Genomic DNA, 19045 nt, shown 5'->3' with positions numbered 1-19045 from the left:
GATCCCAAGATCAGAGTAGCTACAAATCTATTTTCAAAGGCAAGGCTAAATCCACAGGCCTGCATCTCTATGATCCATCTAGTACTCTGCGGCCAAGGGTCGCCGAGTACGCCGCCGAGACTCTGGGTGTAGGCTGATCCAAGCCAAGAGGAAGTCATTCCAAGGCTCACCACTGGCGGGAAGGAGTTCTCTAACAATTAGCTTGCTCAGTAGGGTGCAGCTGTGAATAGCAGGGTCAATGATGCCTAGGCTGCCTCTACATCGCAGGATAAATGATCACTCTCCATGCCACCCTTTCCCTGGAGGGTCTCCCACGTCACTGTCAGCCCATAAGAACTTCTAGATCAATCATTGTACTTGACCAATGCATGCTTAGAAGAAGGCCCAATAAGAAGTAATGTACGACATGGTGGGGCAAGAAGGACCTAGTTTGCCACCACCACTCTACCAGCTAGGGAGAGCCTCGCAGAACTCCAATATAAAAGCTTCTTCCGAATGCCTAGAAGAAGAGGGGCGAGCTGTTACTCCAGGGAGATATCGATGCTACCCACGCGACATCTAAGATAAAGAGCTGGAGTGCCCCTCGGGATCCAGTGGAAAGCCTCAACCAAGAACCAAGTCAGGGCAGGTGTAGAACCTACCCAAAAGCCACACAACTTGTGCCAGTTGATCTGCGCTCCTGATGCGCAACAAAAGATCTTGATTGCCTCAGCAAATCTCTGGAGATTCCCCATATCTCATGGTAGGTAAGCTGTAAACTCTGAGTCTAGTAGCTCCTCCTGAGTACGGAGGAGGAGACGTAATCCTTGGAGCCCCGTCTCCTGAGCTAAGAGAAAACTGCTCATGGCCTGGCCAACAAATAAGAAAAGCTAAGGTGCTAGAGGAGGAGAGCCCCGCCGGAGCGAGTAGGAGAGGGGGAATTTGTCTCCACCACAGGCTCCCTGAGGAATGAGAAATGGCTGTGAGTGGCTGAGGAAAGTCCTAAAACACCATGGATCCACTCCATGGGGAACCTCATCTGGCTCAGCGTGCCCTCTAGAAAGCTTCAATCAACCCTATCATAAGCTTTCTCAAAGTCTAGGAGAAGCACCTATGAGGTCCTGCTACCTGCTACTATTTGCATCCTGGCCGAAACTGTCACCTCCTAGAAGGTGAAGATGTTGTCCAAAATACTCCAATCTTGAACAAAACCTACCTGAGTGTCATGGATCAAGTCAAGGAGGAAAGGCTGCTGATGGCCTTGGCCAAAATCTTGTAGTAGTAGGCAGTCCCAAGAAGAGTGATGGGTCTCCATTGCCAGATCTCCAATTTGTAACTACCCTCCTTATTAGGAATCAAGTGATGGGTCTCCATTGCCAGATCTCCAATTTGTAACTACCCTCCTTATTAGGAATCAAGTGTATCAAACCCTCTGAAAGCCTCTTTGGCATGGCACCTGTGATCATAATCTCATCGAAGGCAACAGGAAGGCCATCTTCCATGAGGTCCCCCTGTCGAAGAAAGAAAGAGACTAAAAGCTCGTCTGCCCCCCTCGGGCATTTTCCCCTAGGAAGAGTCATCAATGCTTCTGCCAGCTCCTCTGCAGTGAATGGAGTCAATAAGAAGGACCAAAGAGAGGGGAGAACCACCTCTCTCATGTGCCTCTAGACCCTCTCACACATGTCCATCACCTGTGGGGATAGTGAGGCACCCATGAGAAGAGATTGGAAAAAATCCGTGGTGATGGCTAGAAATAATAACTCCATCCTGTGCACATAACCTGCAAATACCATCTCTCCTCCTATGGGGGCCGACTATCTCAAAGAAATCCCCTATGAGCTCTAGCATGGTACATGTGCTCCACCCTCCTCTCCTCGATGGATTTGATCTCTATGTGGGTGGTATAGCAAGCTGACTCTTAATCTAAGGGCTATCTGGGGAACTCTCTTGAAGCCCCTAGAAGAGAATCAAGACCCCTCCTCAGAATCCTCCTGTCAATATGCTCTAGGTGACTCTTGCAAAAAAACTACTGATCTCATCAAGGTCGGCATCGAGGGTGCATGCGACAGAGCCTGAAATAAAGTCCAGTCCCGCCCATATTTGCTCTATCCTGCTTTGTAGATCTTAGGGTCCTATATAAGGCTATCTCGAATCCTAGAGCGCATGTGCATGTCCTCCCTCTAGGGGTCCTCTAAAGAATAACCAAAGCGTGATATGAAAAAGTTGTGCCCGACAAGATGCCAACCATTCCCCCACATGGTCACAAGTCCATTCATCCATTTCAAACTTATCAAGTCTAAAAAGGTTGGTGCTCCTCTTATCAAACTACACAAGAAGCACAAGCTCTCGAGGCTGTACCCAAACTCTGGAAGATGCCAAGGATCCTGTCCCCTGAGTGCCAGTATCAACTCCTCCCATGTATAGTACTCTGTGCCTAAAACTGTGGTCGTGCCTCCTTCAAGTTTGTCCTTTCCTGTCTCAATCATGTTAAAGTCTCCACCCATGCACCAAAAGTCAGTATCAACTCCTCTCACGTACAGTACTCTCTCTGCCTGAAATTGTGGTCATGCCTCCTCCAAGTTTGTTCTCTCCTATCTCAATCAAGTTAAAGTCTCCACCCATGAACCAAAAGTTGGCCTGAGGAAGGGCCTACCGAACTATGCTTTATAAGATGGCTTTACCTGATGCGGCATTCGGGGCCTACATTGAGGAAGCCCACACAATCCTTTCCAATCATAATGTTAACCCACTGTGCTCGCCTAGAGACTATGACTCCTGAGCCTATCACTGCCAGCAAAATCTACTCACTAATCTACAAACTCCTCCATGCATCCCGAAAGGGTTGAAAGAGGGAGACCAAAAAGTGTGACTCCTGCTTGGTAAAATCTTCCCGTCGAGGAAGGCACACCCAGAAAGGTTGTGCTCCTAGAGGAAAAAAATGTCGATGGGTCCCCCAACTATAGCTCCATGAAGCTCTCCATTAAGGATGCCTCGCCTCTAAAAGCACTGAGGCCCCCCTAAACCCTGAATGTTCCATGATACTATCTGCATATCAATCTCTGTGGGAAGTGAAACTATTGAAACTACCCTCCACTCGAGGGAATAATCACAATCCGTCCTGGGGCAAAGGCACACCACGTGGGCACGGATCCTATCCCCCATGTGACTCCACTCTATTCTGCAAGAGTAGGCATACTCTAAACTTCATCGATCACAATGGAGGTAACTGTAAGGAGGGGGAGGGGGACTATGTGACTGAGATATGTAGGAACACAAAGAGAAGCACCTCCAAGTTGGAGGCCACCACCTCCTCGTCCTGGTCTATATGGCTTGAGCCTCCTCTAAGCTCCATCTAGCCAAGGGCTAGAGGTGGGTGAGCACGCGAGTGATGCAAAGATTTTGAAGATGGTGTGAAACTCAATTTCCTATCCCTGGATGGTGGTAGCCACCGACTCCGAGTCCCACTCTGTCTCCGGGGCTACACTCAAAGGAAAAGAGAAGATCATCACACCACTCTCTGGCGTAGAAGGCCAGGAGTGATCAAACATCAAACATATTTAAATGGGGGCTACTATCTCCTTAAAAATATATGTCCCTTCCTCAAAAGATATCGAAAGAACTCGTAATCCACAGGCATCCCCAAGATCCTGAGGGACCCACTTGGGGACTCTGGCTGGAGAGCCCTCACGATGGAAGCGAGCGGCTCAAAGACAGCTCAAAGAAATGATGAATCAAGCGGCGAAAGGAACTCGCCGTTGTCTCCAAGTCGGGGGGGCTACTGGGTGGAGGGCGACGGGAGTGCTCTAGAGAGGCGGGGGGATTGCGGGCTCAGAGGAAAAGGACATGGCAGAGGGGACTACTGTAGGAAGAGTCAGAGTTGAGGATGGAGGAGGAGGAGGGGGTTGGGGGTCGGGGGGTGGAGAGAAAGGGGAAGGGCACAATAGTGGGAAATATTGCATGAAGAGTCAGAGTTGGGGATGGAGGAGGAGGAGGAGGTGGAGGTGGGTGGGGTGGGGTGGGATGGAGGAGGAGGAGGAGGAGGTGGAGGAGGAGGTGGAGGTGGAGGTGGAGGGGGGTGGGGTGGGGTGGGGTGGGGTGGGGTGGGGTGGGGGGTGGGGTGGGGTGGGGTGGGGGGCAGAGAGAAAGGGGAAGGGCATAGCTAGAAGCGATCCATCGGAGAGGGAGGCTACTGAGAGGGGCTCGTCCGGGGGGGGCTGAGTGGGGCCAACTAGCCTCACTAGACACTGAGAGCTAGAAGAGGAATCTGAGCAGGGAAGCGATCGCCAAATCACAGGGGCCTGAGGGACCCTCGCTGCCGTGTGACTATAGAGAGGCCCACCAATGGGTGTGTGCTATGATAAATGCTCAAAATGGTTCTCTGACATAACCGAATCCTCATGTGCTCTACTAGCCTAGCCTGCGTGGTGGGCAATGCTTAGCTTTGATAGTCAGCTCTGCTGCTGATGGCCCGGGTGTGGGCCAACGGTCTACACTCTCTAGCAACAGGGTCCTCCGCGCAACTGGGTCCTTATGCTCCACTGCGTGAGAGCCTACCTCTCTCTTCCCCTTGGTGAAGATCTAAACGTGGATCGAGGGGGGGAACACATGAGGTAATCTCCTGGACTGACATCGAGGGAAAGCTCTGGTGGTGAGATGGCCCATCTGCCTGCAAACAAATGAAGCATTGGCTCGGAAGGCCTGAGTACTCCACTCATCGTTGAATGATGGGGTCACTCGGAAGGCATGGGATAGATATGACATGAGGCACTGACTCTGACAAGGCAATACAAATGCAAAGGGATGGAATCCCGGCTGCCTGTGCAAGGGACGAGGCAGTAGTGGGGGGGGATTCCGTCACTCTTCCAACGGCTCCACCGATCAAAGAAGAGTATTCCTTCCTAAGGCATGTGAAGCAAACTATCACTAGGAAGCCTAACATGCCAGCCAAAGGATCGGGCATGGAGTCGAAGTGGTGCTGCCACTATGCAAAGAAGGCCTAGGCCGTATACAGTGCAACGGGCCTCAGCTGCATGACTCGATCTAATGTGCCACTGGCGAGCTGAACTCAACTTGGTAGCAGCCGTGTCCCAGAGGATGAATGTCTGTGATCTTTGCAGGCCCACTGATGAGGCTTACCTACAAAAGATCTCTAAGTTGTCTGCATGCAAGGTGGCTAACAACAATCTTGCATACCAATGTGGAGGCCTCTAGTGCTACGAACAATCATAGAGTGAGGATCTGAAGTTCCACTTCAGAAAAAGATAAGCAACAAGTAATGGGATAACCTCGGCCTCTAGTGCTGCCAACAGTCGTAGAGTGAGGATCTAAGGGTCCACTTTAGAAAAAGATAAATGGAATGGCCTCGTTCGGGGATGACGGAGTGACTACTATAGAGTCCTTTTGAGGGTGAAGATCGAAAAAAGGCGAGAACCACCGAAAGGAGAATGCCTCAAAAACTAAGAAACACTACCTACTACAAGACTAAGGAGAAAAGAAAACGGGGAGTGGCTATAGAGGGAAGAGACCCAGGAGGGGGGAGGCTCTAAAGGTACAAGAAGAGAGAGAGAAAAAAAGGGAGGGTGCAGCCTAGAAACTAGGCAAAGAGGGGACTGGGACTGGGTTGGCGAGGGGGAGCGAGTTAAAGGGGGAGGGGGGCGCATGCTGAAAGGGGGAGGGGCGGCGCAGGTGGGAAGGGGAGGAAGGCGACCCAAAGGGGGAGGGAGGGCAATGCAGGGGGGGAAGAGGGGTAGCTCAGACATGGGGATGAGGCATAGAGGGGGAAGGAAGGTGGAAGGGGGGAAAGGGGGGCTGTGTAGAGGGGGAGGGAGGGCAATGCAGGGGGGGAAGAAGGGCAGCTCAGACATGGGGATGAGGCATAGAGGGGGAAGGAAGGTGGAAGGGGGGAAAGGGGGGCTGTGTAGAGGGGGGGCAAGCACTGCAGAATAGCACAAGGGGGGGGCAAGAAGGCGAAGCAAGAGGGGAATGTTGCATGCAACAAAGGAGAAGGGGGCGCACGAAAGCGCAAAGGGGGAGGCGCAGGCAACTAGAACACAGGCGCGAGGGAGCACTCAGATCCTCAATGAGAATTCATGATCTTATTTTTGTGAATCATGCTCTCATTTCCAGTATATGTAATGAGGAGGAACCTGTGTCCTTTTAAAAAGCACAGGCATATCTATCATCTTGACCATGTGCGTCGGCATCTCTATCATCCTGACCATTTTGACCATCCACCACCAAACCCTGGGATATATCCAATGCAAAGCTAGGGACATCTGAGAAATCCTCCTAGCTCTTCCAACCTTCCTGGTTCTCCCATGCACTCTCAACTCTCACCATATGCATTCCATCATCATGGCTATCAAGGTCACTCTCATGATCACTATCATCTGAATCACTCTCATGGGTCTCCTCTAAATCACTCTCATGGGTCTCCTCTAGCTCCTATATGGCTGATTGCAATATTTCTATCCTCCTCAAACTCGAACAAGATTTACATCTACCTACCCCTCTCACGATAATCATATGCATCATCTAGGGTATCTTAAAAATTACATAGTTTTCTGCTCGCTTTCTCCAGCCTCCTAGAGGATGATGCCCTCTTTAAGGATTCAATGATACCACAAAACTCTACCACTAAATCCACCATGCAATAATATTTGCACTTATCCCCTTTACGACATGGTGTATACAACAATGTGCACTCCGGATGCTCTATGGTCTGTCTCTAAGCAAATTTCACACTTCTTTTTCTTTTTCTTACCCCCATCACAAAATCTTATGAGTCAATGTCAAAGTGCATAAACCCTTGTAACCGTCACACCACGCCGGTACAAGACCAAACTTACTCCCAACAAGGAGAGCTTGGTGCTATACCAAGATCCAGGTTGTTCATAAACTCTGGTTGTCTGCACCCCTCCACATGAAATCATAATATGATCTAGCACACTCAAAGGAAATACTTCTTATCGTCACATAGGGACCCCCCTTTATGGATTTGTTTTTAAAAATCAACCTCATTGTCAATTAGTTGTAAGGATAAAAACCTTATGTTCTGCAACACGTAAGGATGGCAAAGCCGAAGTGGACCAGTGCCCCGCGAGAGTTGTGAACCACGGATGGATTAGCACCGTATTTAGTAGCACCCTAAAAAACAGTAGGCCATATGTTGAGGATAACTATGACTCAATTATAAAAAATGACACTTGGTATTTGGCAAAAGTGTCTTATGGTAAAAAGGCCATTGGTACAAAGTGGGTTTATAAACTTAAGCAAAAAGCTGATGGTAGCATTGATTGCTCAAGGAAAGGCTTATCGTAAAGTGAGTTTATAAGCTTAAGCATAAAGCTGATGGTAGCATTGATCACTCAAGGCAAGGATTATCACATAAAGGATTATACTTGAGAGAATCCAGTGTAATATTGCATTGGAAATGCATCATGGATGAAATGTACATCAGATATATAAAGACTCCCTTCTTAAATGGTGTTTTACATGAGGAAGTTTCTCATGATTTTCTTCATAAGGGACTTGAGTCCAAAGTTTACAGATTAACAAAAGCTTTATACAGCCTTAAGCAAGCTCTCAGAGCATGCTATGAGAAGATAAATGCATACTTTTGAGAGTACCCTCTATATAAAGAGGAGTAAGAGCTGTTTAATGGTCATCATTTTATACGTTGATGACATACTGCACATAAAACATAATGACGAGAAGATTTCAGCCTTCAAGGCTAAATTACATGTGTCATTTGAGATAACAAATTTAAGCTTATTGCATTATTATTTGGGCATATAATTTATGTAACGTTATAGTAGCAGCATGATGATGATATTGTGATGTGGCAGTCAAAGTACATATAGAGACTGCCTACACGGTTTGGCCTTGAGGACTATAAGCCTGTTGTTACACCAGTAGTAGTGACACATGCTAAGCTTAATCTACAAGATGCAGATGAACCATTTGATACATCAGGCTGTAATAAGCTTGTTGTTACACCAGTAGTAGTGACACATGCTAAGCTTAATCTACAAGATGCAGATGAACCATTTGATACATCAGGCTATTGGGTGTGCTATTGGGTGCCTCATCTATCTATGCAATACAAGGCTAGGTATTTAGGTTAGGGTCTCCCAATTGCATAGCCTCAGAAGTAAGCATTGGCAGGCTTTCAAGCAAGTATTTTGATACTTACAAGGGACACTCAGTCCCTTGGACTATTCTATGCTAAGGTGAGTGATATTTAACTGCATGCCTTTAGTGACTTTCATTGGGCTAGAGGTTATGACATGCAAGTGTCATAACATCCACTAGTGGCTTTTGCTTTTATCTTAGTGAGTTATGTATATCACCACCACCGATGATGGCCACTTCGAGCTTTGAATCTGAGTACATGGTAGCTTATACAACGACTGTGGAGTGTGTATAGCTTAGACACCTTTTGGCAGATCTTAGTGTTGGTCTCCCACCTCCATGCCAAAGTGCATCCAAGGAACCCAATGTTTCATGCTCGTACTACAAAGAACATTGAGGTGCATTATCATTATGGTAGGGAGAGGCTCATTTTGCAGGAGAGATTAGCTTGGCTTCTGTCTCTACACATGATAGTGTGACATATATTTATGAAGACTCTCTCAGGGAAAGAGAAGCTTGATGCTTTCCACAAAGCTTTGGGCTTATTGGCCATTCAGGGATTGATCAGTTACATAATCCTTGTACATGTTCACATCATCACTATAAGGGAGATTTGTAGCCATTTATATGGTATTGATGTGTGGATGTAGGCTCATAATGGGCTGGGGCACTTTTTCCCTCCTGAAGAGGTTTTTTCCCCCAAGCATGTGTACACACTCTTTGAGTGAGTGTGTAAGTGACCTTATCATGTCACTTACACTTGTGCTTCACTTATGAGTGAGTATGTAAGTGACCTTCACTTCACTTGTATTTCACTTATTCTCATCAATTTCCTTTGGGTGTTATGCATCTCTCTATCTATGCTTTCTTGCTATATTTGTGTGTACGTTGCTACCTTTATCTCTCCACTCCAAGGTTAACCCTTAGAGAGCGTCGTCTCTTTCACCCCTTCACTCTTTCTTGGCACCTAATTTGTCTCGCCTCTCACCATGCTTCATCCTCCTCATTTTTCCTCCTCCTTCTCTAATGTGGTTAACCAACACTACAGGCCTATAGCCAAAGACTGTTAATCTCATTTTGGATTAACAAACACGATCCTCCAATTAAGGACATTAATACGTGTCATGAAATGGCACTATAAAAGTTGTACATTATGAGATATTGTCCACCCAAGGCCTAGTTAAGTAAGTTTTGGGTGCCCAAGTGTGAATAAGGGCCAAATGTATATAAGGCATTCTCTCATAATGAAAAGACACAATCCCCTTTGTGCTATAGAGAGCTCTTCCTTGTGTCTTGAGAGAGATTAAAAGAGAGAGAGAGAGCATTCTAGCATTATTCCTCTTCTATGCTTGTATGATTCATGGTTGTGTGGGTGAGAGAGAGAGAGTGATTGCCTTATGTGACGGTGCGAGCGACTCTACGGTGACATCGCGTGGAGGTGGAGGTTGGAGCTTAACAAGTGAGCTTGGAGGCCTCAAGGGACTCAAGTTTGAAGCATTGGTAAGTGCCCTACGAGCAGTTGTGATCTATTGCTCATCCTTTAGGTGAATGCATTGAGTTACCTCTTGGAGGTGTGGTAGCCCATAACAAAGGTAAAATTTATAAAGAACTAGAGCCTTTCCTCAATCTCTAAGAGAGAGAGAGAGAGAGAGAGAGAGAGAGAGAGAGAGAGAGAGAGAGAGAAGGTTTGCACTCAAACTGGAGTACACATAGTTGCACTTATCACATAGAGTACACACATGCACCTATGCATATGCACCATCTTAGGAGGGAGAAGGTCACCATGTAAGCTTTCTTAAGCAAGAAGGTGATTAGTAATATGATTAGATTATTAGTTATTATAATTGGGGCTTATAATTGTCTTATATGCTTTTACCCTTTTTCACACTCACTTATTCTCTTCCCATGCCCTTTGCCCTTTGGCCCATTATTTACAAGGCTTGACCACCTTTATAAGGCATGTGAGTCCGCTACATCACAAACCATTCCCACTTAAAATGGTTTTGACCTCGAAACCAAAATAGATGCCAAATCCAATCTAATGAGTGAGGTCTCCATCAAGGATCCATATCATGCTTGATTCATCTCCAATCATGTGTAGGGATAAGGAGGCATAAATCTAGAATTTTGGTTCAAAAGAACATACTTGAGCATTATAGCCTCAAATCCACATGTAATGTCCTTAAATCAACCCACAAATCATAGCACATACAATAGCACACGGCTTCCATGAAGAAGTGTATAGACCAAATACACCTAAAATCGACATTCCCAAGGCCTTAGAACTGTAAATAACAAGAAATATACCAAAATCCTCTTGGCTTTAATTGAAAATCCTTTGCATAGGAGACCGGTGGTGGTGAAAGTTTGGACTAAGGGTGATTACTTTGAAGAGTAGACTCCTAAGAAATGTACTTCTAACACACTGCTTGTGGCATGTATGCAGTTGGGCTATCACATATCTTGGGAGATGTCTTCTTTTGTATGGGAGGATGAGAGGTGGGATCAAATATGTGATTTACTTAATAGAGATAGGGAATAGAATGGATGCGACAGGAGTAAAAAAGGGCTTTTGTAAATGGAAACTTATGTCTCATCTATACTACATAAACGAGCTTGGCTCAATGTGGACACATGTTGAAAGAATATAATTTCTAAGATATATGTAAATGTTGATATTCTAAAAGGTGCATTGATGCTGTTATTGGATGACACAACGCTTCGTGTGTAGAGACGGAAGGTGCATTAATGCCATTATCGGACGACACAACGCTTTGTGTGCGAAAACCACATGGAGAGGCGAGCTCGGTTAGAGATCACAACGCTTAGACAATTTCATAGATAGATTCAGGCGTTGTGGTAGAATTAATATATATTATATGCAACAGCAAATGGTAGGTGAGAAAAACAAAAACAAGAGAAAAGAGAAGAGCAAAGAGCACGAGCACATCGATTAGTAGCAGTAAGAGCAACGACAAAGAGGCTTTAGAAAAGGGTGTGGCAGTCGAGGGAATCGAACCAGATTGGTAAAACTAGATTGCAAACCATGGGAATCAGAGCTCACTTTATGTAAAAAGGGAAGCTTATATTGGACCAACTCGTTCGCCAAACACTAAATACTTCCCGATTTGGGAAGAAAAAAACTGCAAGTGTTGTTGTTGGTACATGGAAGTGCACACACTCTCGACAAATGAATTCTATAAAGAGAACTAAGCAATGACAAGGAAGAAGCGGGCGGAGAGTCATGATGGTAGTGTGTTTAAAATGTGGCAATTCAAATGAAGCTTATATCCAGAATCAGCTCCTGCACCGCCCAACTCATATTTTAATATGTATCTCGCCTTTTGAATCTTCTTGCAGCCAAGGCACAATTCTAGGTTCTTAAAGCTATCAGATCAAAGCATAGCTCAAAAAGGCCTTGCTAGATGTCTATTAATTAAGTAACGCTTTCTTAGTAAAGTAAAGTACAGATTAACTAGAATCAAGCCTTGAAAAGACACACACACACACACACACACACAGATAGATAGAGAGAGAGAGAGTAAGGAGTAGGAGTAAAGTAAAGTACAAATTAACTAGAATCAAGCCTTGAAAAGACACACACACACACACACACAGATAGATAGAGAGAGAGAGAGAGCGCACACACATTTCAAATTGTAGCTAACATAAATATAAATACTTATTGTTCTAAAAAAAATCTCTAAATTTTAAAAAACATATATATTTTGAAGGTCAACCTAGTGTATCTATATAAGATAAAGGAAGAGTGCCTACCCCTTCATGTGGAGAAAGGAGAGGGAGAATTTTTTAAAAGGAGAAAGGAGAAGAGAAGACAAGTGTTTTGGGGTTTCTTTCCCACACGCCTAGATGCATTGGGGCTCACAAGTAGTTGTCACCATCAAACCATTTACTCATTGAATGAGTTTCTTTATATATATATATATATATACATAATACATTAGAAAGCAAATTGCCCACCCCTCCCCCCTCCTCCTAAACTCATTAGGCCAATGCCTCAATTTATAGAGTTTACATCCAAGCATCTAATCCCACTGATTTCTCCTTGATTCACTCCACCTCTTTTGCTTGATTCTCTCCACCTCTTCACTTTTCCCAGAATATCTCTACACTTCCTAAATCTTCTCATGCTACCCTTTAATCTCTCCCAATAGATTCTTCTCACCTTTTCACAGGTTCTTTCACATTTACATCTTCTCTTTTACAACCTCTAACCAAGGGCTTGTTCCCACACACACCCTATTCACTTGTATATTTCAACAGGATCCTCATTATGAAACTGGGAAAAAATGGAAAAAGGAGTTTTTGCATATCTTCTAATATTATATTATGTACATGTGTAATAGAGAGAATATACATACACACACATATATATATTATGTGTATGTATAAGAGAGATAATATATACACACACACACACATATATTAGCATGTGTGTGTGTGTGTGTGTGTGAGAGAGAGAGAGAGAGAGAGAGAGAGAGAGAGAGAGAGAGACATTATATGTAAGATGCGAGCACACCTCACCACTCATCCCTACCATTAAAATTTAATTAATTAAAATTATATATATGTGTGTAAATCTATTTAAGCGTGTGTGTGTGTGTGTGTGTGTGTGAGAGAGAGAGAGAGAGAGAGAGAGAGAGAGAGAGAGTTTCAATGTGAGAGAGAGTGTGCGTGAAGAGAGAGGGAGTGTGTGTGCATGAGAGAGAGAGAGAGAGAGAGAGAGAGAGAGAGAGAGAGAGAGGTAGAGAATTTCTATGTAGGAGATAGTTTGTGTGGGAGGAGAGTGTGTGTGTGTTTGCATTAGTGTATGTGCAGTGTGTACATGTGTGTGTGTGTGTGAGAGAGAGAGAGGCAGAGAATTTCTACGTAGGAGATAGTTTGTGTGGGAGAAGACAGTGTGCGTTTGCATTAGTGTATATGCAGTGTGTACATGTGTGTGTGTGAGAGAGAGAGAGTGAGAGATTGAGAGAGAGAGAGAGAGAGAGAGAGTATATGCATGCATGTGCATACATCTGCATCTATGTGTAGAATATGCTTTAGAGAGAGTGAGATGGGGCAGACCTGGAGAGAGAGAGTGATGTAACGAGGGAGAGGGTGAAAAGAGAGAGAAAGAGAGCGAGAGATAGAGAATAAAAGTAGCTTTTAATAAAATATAAACAAAAATATAAATTAAATAGAAAACATATATTTATATGTGTGTATACATGTGTGTGTTTTTATTTGCATTTATACACATATACATACATACACACATGTATGTATGTATGTATATGTATATACATATGTGTGTGTGTGTGTGTGTGTGTTTCAATGTGTGTATGATATATCTATCTATATATTTAAAAGTGACCACCACCTCCGTACATTAAAATTTAATCAAAATTAATTAAATTATGTCGATGTTTGTATTTATACTTTTAAATACATGTATATATGTATAAGTTTATGTATCTATGTATAGGTATATGTATCTAAAACATAATATTGTATATACTATATATTTACATATGTGTGTGTGTGTGTGAGAGAGAGAGAGAGAGAGAGTGTGTGTGTGTGCATGCACGCGTGTGTGTGTGTGTGTGAGAGAGAGAGAGAGAGAGAGAGACAGAGAGAGCGCTTCTATGTGTGGGAGAGTGTAAGAAGAGAGAGGGAGTGTGTGCATGTGTGTGTGTGTGAGAGTGAGAGAGAGAGAGAGAGAGAGAGAGAGAGAGGGTGTGTATGTGTGTGCATGTGAGAGAAAGAGAGAGAGAGAGAGATTCAACATTTGAGAGTGTAAGTGACAGTGACCTAGAGAGGGAGAGGGTCATGTGCATGTTCATGTGTGTGTGTGAAAAAGAGAGAAAGAGAGATGGTTGTAGAGAGGGAATAGTTCTTTTCTGGAACCTTAGCAGCAATGCGCCTGTGCAATACTAGTAGCGTTCAAAGTTCAAATGGAAGGTTAAGGTATGCCTTCAAAATTTCAGCTGTGAACATAGACACGTATCACCGCAACCGCAACCGCAACCGCAACCAAATACAATATAGAAAAACGTTGTGGACCATGTAGTGCCGTGGCGACTTCCCCTTTGGGAGTGCGCACGATTTGCAGCCTGCAAAACAGACCTAGGTACCTTAAAATCCCGTCTCTATTGTTGTCAGGTTTGCGATGCAGCATCGCCATGCTACCGACTGCGACCATCAAGAATCCTCATGGCTGCTGGCCTTGCAGAATGGCCCAACTCCTCCGCCACGTCTCCGGCTGCCTCTCCTCGCTTGTCCACCCGCTTCTTTCCCCCTCCTCCTTGCATCACCACTGCCTTGCGCTGGCTGCCCTGGTGGACCGCCTTCTCGTAGCTTTGCCCCCGTTGTCCTGTTGCGGTGGGAATGATGTTGCTGCTGCTGCCGCCCAACAACAGGCCCCTTGTAGGCTCAACGCCCTATTGCAACTCGACATCCTCCGATCTCTCCTTCTGATCACGGATAACCTCAGAATCCTGTTGTCAGTAGTGGCCGAAAGCTACTGTGATGAGTCAAATGAACCAACGCCTCTCAGCAGTAGCAGAAGAGAAGAGCTGAAACTTTTGGGCTCGAACAGCGGCGTCGATACAGGGGAAGCGAATCGTTGCTTGGAGCTTCTTTCTCCCTTCTTCCGCGAGAGACTAGTCGTGGTACGAAAGGAGCAAAATACTGTGGAGATTGACACTAGAGAGCTTGCCAAGAGATGTGTCGAAACTGTCACCGCTCTGGAAAAGCACTCGGAGCTTGTGGGGCTGTCATTGCAAGATCTCAACGCCAAACTCTTTTCCACCGTGAAGGTTATGAGGACAGCCCTCATCTCTGGTCACCAGCTTCCGAGTTTCGTCTCCGCTGCTCTACTCAAAACATCCCTCCGCTCTTTTCTGCATCGCAACGGTGAGCTCTTGTTCCTTCTGCTATTCAAGCGGCATGTATCATAAGCCTTAAATCTAAGCTGCTTTCTAACCAAATATCTTGGGTGACAAGCAGTTGAATCGCCACGAGAGCCAGGGCATGCAGACGCAGCTCCATCCCAAGGGGAAGAATGGCTGGTGAAGAAGGCCGAGGAGGTGATAGAGAGGCTAGTAGATCCACGAGGCCCCTTGATTGTGGGCCTTGGCGGACACAGTGGCCTTGGAAAGACGTGTGTGGCTTCCCAAGTAGCAAGTGACAGGCGCGTCGCTGCCAATTTCCCAGGGGGAGCATACTGGTTGGCGGTTGGGCATGATCCTGACCTTACGTCCTTGCAAGCCCTTTTGTGGAAGAAGATGTGGGGCGGCTTTGTCTCCCGCAGAGTCGCTTTCAGTTCCCCAGAAGAAGGAAACGCTGCTCTGATGAGCCGGGTTTCAGAAGGGCTACCCAGCTTGGTGGTGCTGGATGATGTGTGGGATCCTGCACATGTGCGCCCTTTCATGTGCTTCGACGGCAATGACAAAGGAAGGCTTCTTGTCATTTCCCACAATGTGAGAAGTACCCTTGCTGAATGGGGAGGTGATGCGTTTGTGCAGGTCATGAGTCCTCTGGAGGAACAAGAAGCAATCCGCCTTTTTCACTCCATCACAGAATGTACAGATCCAGAACAGGCTCTAACAATGGCAGCCCTTGCAAGAAAATGTGCCGGAGTGCCTCGACTGATTCAAGCTGCTGCAAGCATCCTCTACTATGAAAAGGAAGCAGGGGCTTTTACTCTTCCTTCTGTCGTCAATCTCCTGAAGCAGGATATACACATAGATCTCGACTCAAGGCCCCCCACGAAGAGAAAATCTGTGCAGATGGATGCATCTGAGGGAGAGGAGAATCCAGGGCATGAAAATGCCGCTATGGATTGCCTGTATGAAGCAGACAGTACTTCTCATTTGGTTCTCTTCCCATTTTTCAATGCTCTTGCTGAAGTGCATCCTTGCTTACAAGAATGCTTCTTGGATCTGGCTGCCTTCCCTAAGGGGCAATGGGTGAGCTTGTCCACACTAGTGGATATCTGGGGCTTAGGGGATGGAATGGAGAAGGAAAGAATTTTTTTAGTTCTCAGTTTATTAGCCAGTCGGTCCTTGATAGAATGGAGAGTGGAGGCACATGGTGGAGTGGAGGCGTTGTATCTCTTGGATGAAGACGATTCTCTACTTCAATGGAGACTGGCTGGTGAATTTTATGAGCTTGCCCAAGCACTTATTGAGAGGAGATTGAAGGAAATTTCAGGATCCAGTGCAGTAGACTACAGGGATAAGGGGAGTTGTCTTGGCAGATATGGACTGGGCTCTTACGCTTGTGAACAAGCTATAGGGATGCTCAACAACTTGCAAAGTGCAGTTGAGGCATTTGAAATCTTTGCTGGGCTTGACTTTAAGCATGGGACTTCGAGACATGCCAGTCCTGGAATCTGTTGTGTGCACGAGTGCAACCCTTCAAGGCTAGATGACATCCATGCAAAGATGAAAAATCAATGTTTTTCCAACAGGGGAGGGGTGGCTCTCTATAACTCCAGGTCACTCAAGAGTCATCTTAATGAAAGAGATTGCCGGCTTTTTATTCCAGATTGGAAATTTGATCAGTTTCCAAGTCGGTGGATTAAGGGAAATTTATCAAAAAAAGCCACAAAGCTGTCACTTATGTCGGGCAGCATGGCCGAGGTTCCTTCTGGCATTGAATTCTCAGGTCTCAAAGTTGCTCTCTTGAGCAGTAACACGAGGCTGAAGAGCATTTCAGCAAGCACGATGAAATGCATGGAACAACTTGTGGTCCTGGATCTGAAGAAATGTATATTGCTGAGCTTGCTTCCTGATTCCATTTGCACTCTGCAGTCTTTAGAGCTTTTGGACTTGTCATCTTGTACCCACCTCATGTCTATTCCACAGTCAATAGGCAAGCTCAGGAATCTCAAAAACCTCCGGCTGTCAGGCTGTTTGTCTTTAACCTGTCTTCCAAGGTCTCTGGGAAGCCTTTCAAGCCTGGAAATGCTTGACCTGAGTATGTGCGTGCGGCTGAAGAGGTTGCCGAGGACAATTGGCCACGTATTCTCTCTCCAAAATCTGAACCTTTTTGGGTGCTATTCTCTGCAGTGCCTGCCAAAGTCCTTGGCATCCTTGAGGAAGCTTACTGTTTTGGAACTGAGTGGATGCAGCAATCTTTACTATTCTCTTCCTTGGTTTGAACAAATTAAGATTTTGGCTGGGTGGCAGAACTGTGGAGCCACGGCAATGCCTATAGATTTTTGGAAGCTTGGACAGATTGAGGTCCTTCATCTATGCTCTTTAAAGAATTTGACTTATCTTCCGCGATCAGTGGGTAAGCTTCAGCACCTGCGTCATCTCAACCTTTCCAGCTGCCGTTTTTTGGAATCTTTGCCTGATGATCTCGGTTCTTTATTTCTCCTGCAAAAGCTTGACCTAAGCCATACGGCTATTCGAAAGTTGCCAAATACCCTGGGACATTTGAGCAGTTTGGTGGCCTTATGTCTTCGGGGATGCTCTAGATTGCTATGTATTCCTCCTTCAATCGGTGCGCTCCTGAAACTGGAAGTTTTAGAGATGGCTGAATGCTGGGACTTTGTCATGCTCCCTGGTGAGTTGGGAAATGGCCACTCATTGCCTAAGCTTCTGGAGCTAGATCTGTCTGGCTGTAGCATCAAACAGCTGCCTCACTTCTCAGTGGGGGCCCTTCCCAACCTTCAAAAGCTGTCTCTGTCCGGCTGTCAAAACCTATCCTCTCTTCCTGAAACCTTTGGCACTCTTACTTCGTTGGAGAGGATTGACTTTGAAGGCTGTAAATCCCTTGCATCACTACAAGGTACTGGGTTTGCTGAGTTGAAGCAGCTTCAGTGGTTCAGTCTTCGAAACTGCCTTACTCTCAGTAGCTTGCCTGTGTCAGAACTAGCAAATCTGCAGTCTCTCAAATTCCTGGATGTTAGTGGCTGTTCCGGACTCTCTCCTTTTCCAGAGCCTCTCCTACAGTGTGCAAGAGAGCATCGTTTTACATTAATTCGTTGGGGAACAGTTTGGCACTGAGCAAATTCAGACGCTATGGCTTATTTCAAGGTACCACTTCTTTTTTTTCATGCCCCTACTATCTATCATGTTGGCTTTATCTTCACCTATCAGTGTTAGGAAAAAGTCAAAATCAAACACAATCTCACAGCAGATTTAGAAACTAGCATGGGGTTATTTTACAAGGTAAGCGGTATTTTAGCATGTGTACCTGCAAAGTGGTTGTTATGTAAACACAAACAAATATTGTCACATTTTGGTGCTCTTCTAACACTAGTACTCCCGTGCTGGTGCTGATGCAGATGATGCACATGCGCATTCTTTTGAGTTGTCATCACCTACCTTCAACTGAGAAAGTGGTGGCTTGCTACAGAAGCCAGCATAGAGGTTTTTGAGTAGTCCTTGCTGTCAACAGAAGTTGACAAAGACAAACTTCAATGATGCCATACTAGGAGGTACAGTCATAAAAAGTATATGTGTCAACAGAAGTTGACACTCTTTGATTAGGCAGGTTTTTACATTTAGAGGAAGTTGTTAAATAGCTGACCCATAAAAAGTATGTTTGTCAACAGAAGTTGACACTCTTTGATTAGGCAGGTTTGTTGCTTTTAGAGGAAGTTGTTTTTGTTCTTGATGTGTAGAAAAAGCACGAGCATTTTCATGTGAGCTTCAGCTGGCTAGTTTCATAACCTGTGACACATACTAGAAGGTACAGTTAAAAGTAGTCGTTTATTAGCTGACCTATGAGAAATAAGTGTGTCAACAGAAGTTGACACTCTTTGATTAGGCAGGTTTTTGCTTTTAGATGAAGTTGTTTTTGTTCTTGATGTTTTTGCTTCACTGGCTAGTTTCATAACCTATGACATGTTTCACAATTTCGGACGTTCTTGTGCATAGGGAAGAGTGCACTACCTACAACAAATGGGTTGGCCACA

At 45.3% G+C, this 19045-nt stretch overlaps 1 protein-coding gene across 2 annotated transcripts; it reads left to right on the top strand.

Moving 5' to 3' along the window:
- The first annotated feature begins 14200 nt into the window (after window positions 1-14200).
- LOC147614080 (uncharacterized) lies at window positions 14201-18799 on the top strand. 2 transcript variants are annotated; one of them, XM_086780622.1, is made up of 4 exons: window positions 14208-15027; window positions 15121-17913; window positions 17995-18161; window positions 18413-18799. In XM_086780622.1, the coding sequence occupies exons 1-3, from the start codon at window positions 14295-14297 to the stop codon at window positions 18129-18131; spliced, it is 3663 nt and encodes a 1220-aa protein (XP_086636748.1). In that variant the 5' UTR covers window positions 14208-14294; the 3' UTR covers window positions 18132-18161; window positions 18413-18799. The 2 variants fall into 2 exon arrangements, with proteins under 2 accessions (XP_086636747.1, XP_086636748.1); XM_086780621.1 differs by having other exon boundaries at window positions 14201-15027; window positions 15121-18161.
- Window positions 18800-19045: the final 246 nt, after the last annotated feature.

This window comes from Cibotium barometz, chromosome 42 (assembly GCF_041138505.1).
Source record: "Cibotium barometz isolate CiBa-2024 chromosome 42, ASM4113850v1, whole genome shotgun sequence".
NCBI classification, from domain to species: Eukaryota; Viridiplantae; Streptophyta; class Polypodiopsida; order Cyatheales; family Cibotiaceae; genus Cibotium; species Cibotium barometz.
Note: the sequence above shows the minus strand (reverse complement) of the source record. Positions and strands in the feature narration are given on the sequence as shown.

Bases quoted from the DNA above. Each gene is read 5' to 3' on its own strand.
- LOC147614080 (XM_086780621.1), top strand. From the start codon at position 14,295: ATGCTACCGACTGCGACCATCAAGAATCCTCATGGCTGCTGGCCTTGC. The intron at 15,028-15,120 runs GTGAGCTCTTGT...GGTGACAAGCAG, and splicing joins CTCTTTTCTGCATCGCAACG to TTGAATCGCCACGAGAGCCA.